We start from the raw sequence: 2,249 nt of genomic DNA, 5'->3' as shown, positions 1-2,249 counted from the left end.
ATGATGATTCATTGAAAAATAGCATTTTTTGTATTTTTAGCAGATACTGGGCCTCATGCTTAGAAATGAGCTAAAGCTCAGACTCAACTTTCGCACTGATAGAGTGAGTTTAAGCTCAAGAATTTGTACTGAAAATCGAGTCGGAACTTAAGCTCGCTTTCTATGCATGAAGCCCAATGTCTTTTTTAATAATTTAATATATCTGTGCGCTTTAATCCTTTATTATATAATAAGTAAGTAATACCTTATAAAAATGATTTCGAAGTAGTTTGAGCATAACTACTATCACTTTTTGCTTAAGAAAAATTTAAAACTTTTTCAAGTAACCATTTTCCTATTTTTTTTCTGAAAAAGCCCAACACGCGTATCGTCAATAAAAAGTCAACAGTATCCACAGAATATGTACCTGTTTGAGAAAGGTGCAAAAAGTGCTGGTAGCACACATTAAAAGAAATGATAATAAATACAAATACGACGCATTGCACTGGTTTTTATCCAAGCAAATAAAATTGCATGCGTGTATTTACGTAAACACACAATTTTTTAATTAAAAATGAAGTGCTGCACGAATGCAAATTTGCCAGCACTTAATGGAATTGCGTATGGTAGGAAAAATGCAAATGATACGTACATAAATAACTTGTATTTCATAGAGCATAAAATCGTAGAATTTTTTCGCATTTCGCATTATATCAAATTAATTAACACATTTTATGCCCATTAAATTCACAAGATAAGCGGCTTATTGATACATAAATAGAAGCAAATACATGGACTCTGTAATAATTTTCTAAACATTTCATTTCTCACTTTTTCTACTTCCAGCTGGTACACGCACAACGGTCCCGGCCCATTGCCCGTGCTTAGTGGTCCACGCGTGCGTCTACTCGGTCCAATACTCGCCATCGAGGCGGTAACTAGCGAAGATTCTGGTGTCTACAAATGTACTGCCAGCAATGTGGGCGGTGAAGCGAGCGCCGAATTGCGCCTCACAGTGGCCACACCCATACAAGTGGAGATCTCACCGAACATACTGAGCGTACATATGGGCGGTAATGCCGAATTTCGTTGCATTGTCACGAGTAATGGCAGTCCGGTGGGCATGCAAAATATACTGTGGTACAAGGATGGACGACAACTGCCATCATCGGGTCGCATAGAAGACACTTTGATGGTGACGCGTGTGAGTCGTGAAAATCGTGGCATGTATCAATGTGTGGTGCGGCGACCGGAGGGCGACACCTTTCAGGCGACAGCGGAGCTGCAGTTAGGAGGTAAATATCTACTCGTAAATATTTGTAGATCGAATATGTATTTATAAATATTACTCAATTTAGCATTCACTGACCTTTATACGACCAGTTACTATTTTTTTGATTCATAAGTATTAGTGTTATGTTTATGTATATGTGTTGCCAGTATACCAAAATGTTGGTAAATATGCATGTATGTTGTTGCTTCATAATAATTGCTTAAAAATTTGTCTGAATTGTGGTGAACGCCATTTTGGTTGAACGATGCTGAATAATGGCTTTTCGTTCAATTTCCGGTATGTGTTGTTGCTATTTTGCACTTTGTTGCTTAAATGCACAAGCTTATTTCAATATGTACTTATGGAGCTGAACAGAAATTATTTCATTTTGTATGGAGTAATGACCATGGAAATTATTCTTATATCCGTTTTGCCCGAAGGCGTCAGACATTAATATTCATAACAATAAATTTCGAATAATCACTATTTAACTGCTAGCATTCGAAAAAAATTATTACAAATATGTGTGTGCATGCTTGTGCGCGTTAGCATATACATGTATGTAGACATATGTATGTACACCACGTGTCAAAATCATAAGCGCACCACATATTGACTAGTTTTAAAAATTAATTTTTTAGTTTTGCTTTTTCATTAGATTTCTTAGAAGTATTTTGATTTGTAGCCCATTATATTCTAATTGAAAAACTCGAAATTTTTACGAAAGTTTGTTGATGTTTTTTTTTAATATTGTACAAAGTCTGAAACCTATATTTATGCGGTTTTGTAAGAGAATAAACTATATTTTTATAAAAAAGTTTCTAAAATTAAATAACATCAAAATAAAAATGCCAATATATGGCGCGCTTGTAATAGTGAAACGGTGTGTATTTAACTACATTTTTGTGCCAATACATATGACGATTTAAGTTAAGCAACCACCGGTTAAATTAAGAAAAGTTTAGCCAGAGAAAATGTGTGAGAGATATGGCTTTCC

At 35.0% G+C, this 2,249-nt stretch overlaps 1 protein-coding gene across 1 annotated transcript; it reads left to right on the top strand.

Annotated features, from left to right (window-relative positions):
* Positions 1-825: 825 nt before the first annotated feature.
* Positions 826-1,274, top strand: LOC118754999 (Down syndrome cell adhesion molecule-like protein Dscam2; the record flags this gene model as incomplete). Its single annotated transcript, XM_036489861.1, has 1 exon — positions 826-1,274. A coding segment is annotated over one exon (449 nt), but the record flags the coding sequence as incomplete, so codon positions are not given.
* Positions 1,275-2,249: the final 975 nt, after the last annotated feature.

The sequence above is a fragment of the Rhagoletis pomonella genome, unplaced genomic scaffold (genome assembly GCF_013731165.1).
Source record: "Rhagoletis pomonella isolate Grant_MI unplaced genomic scaffold, Rhpom_1.0 Rhpom_scaffold_05085, whole genome shotgun sequence".
NCBI lineage: Eukaryota > Metazoa > Arthropoda > Insecta > Diptera > Tephritidae > Rhagoletis > Rhagoletis pomonella.
Note: the sequence above shows the minus strand (reverse complement) of the source record. Positions and strands in the feature narration are given on the sequence as shown.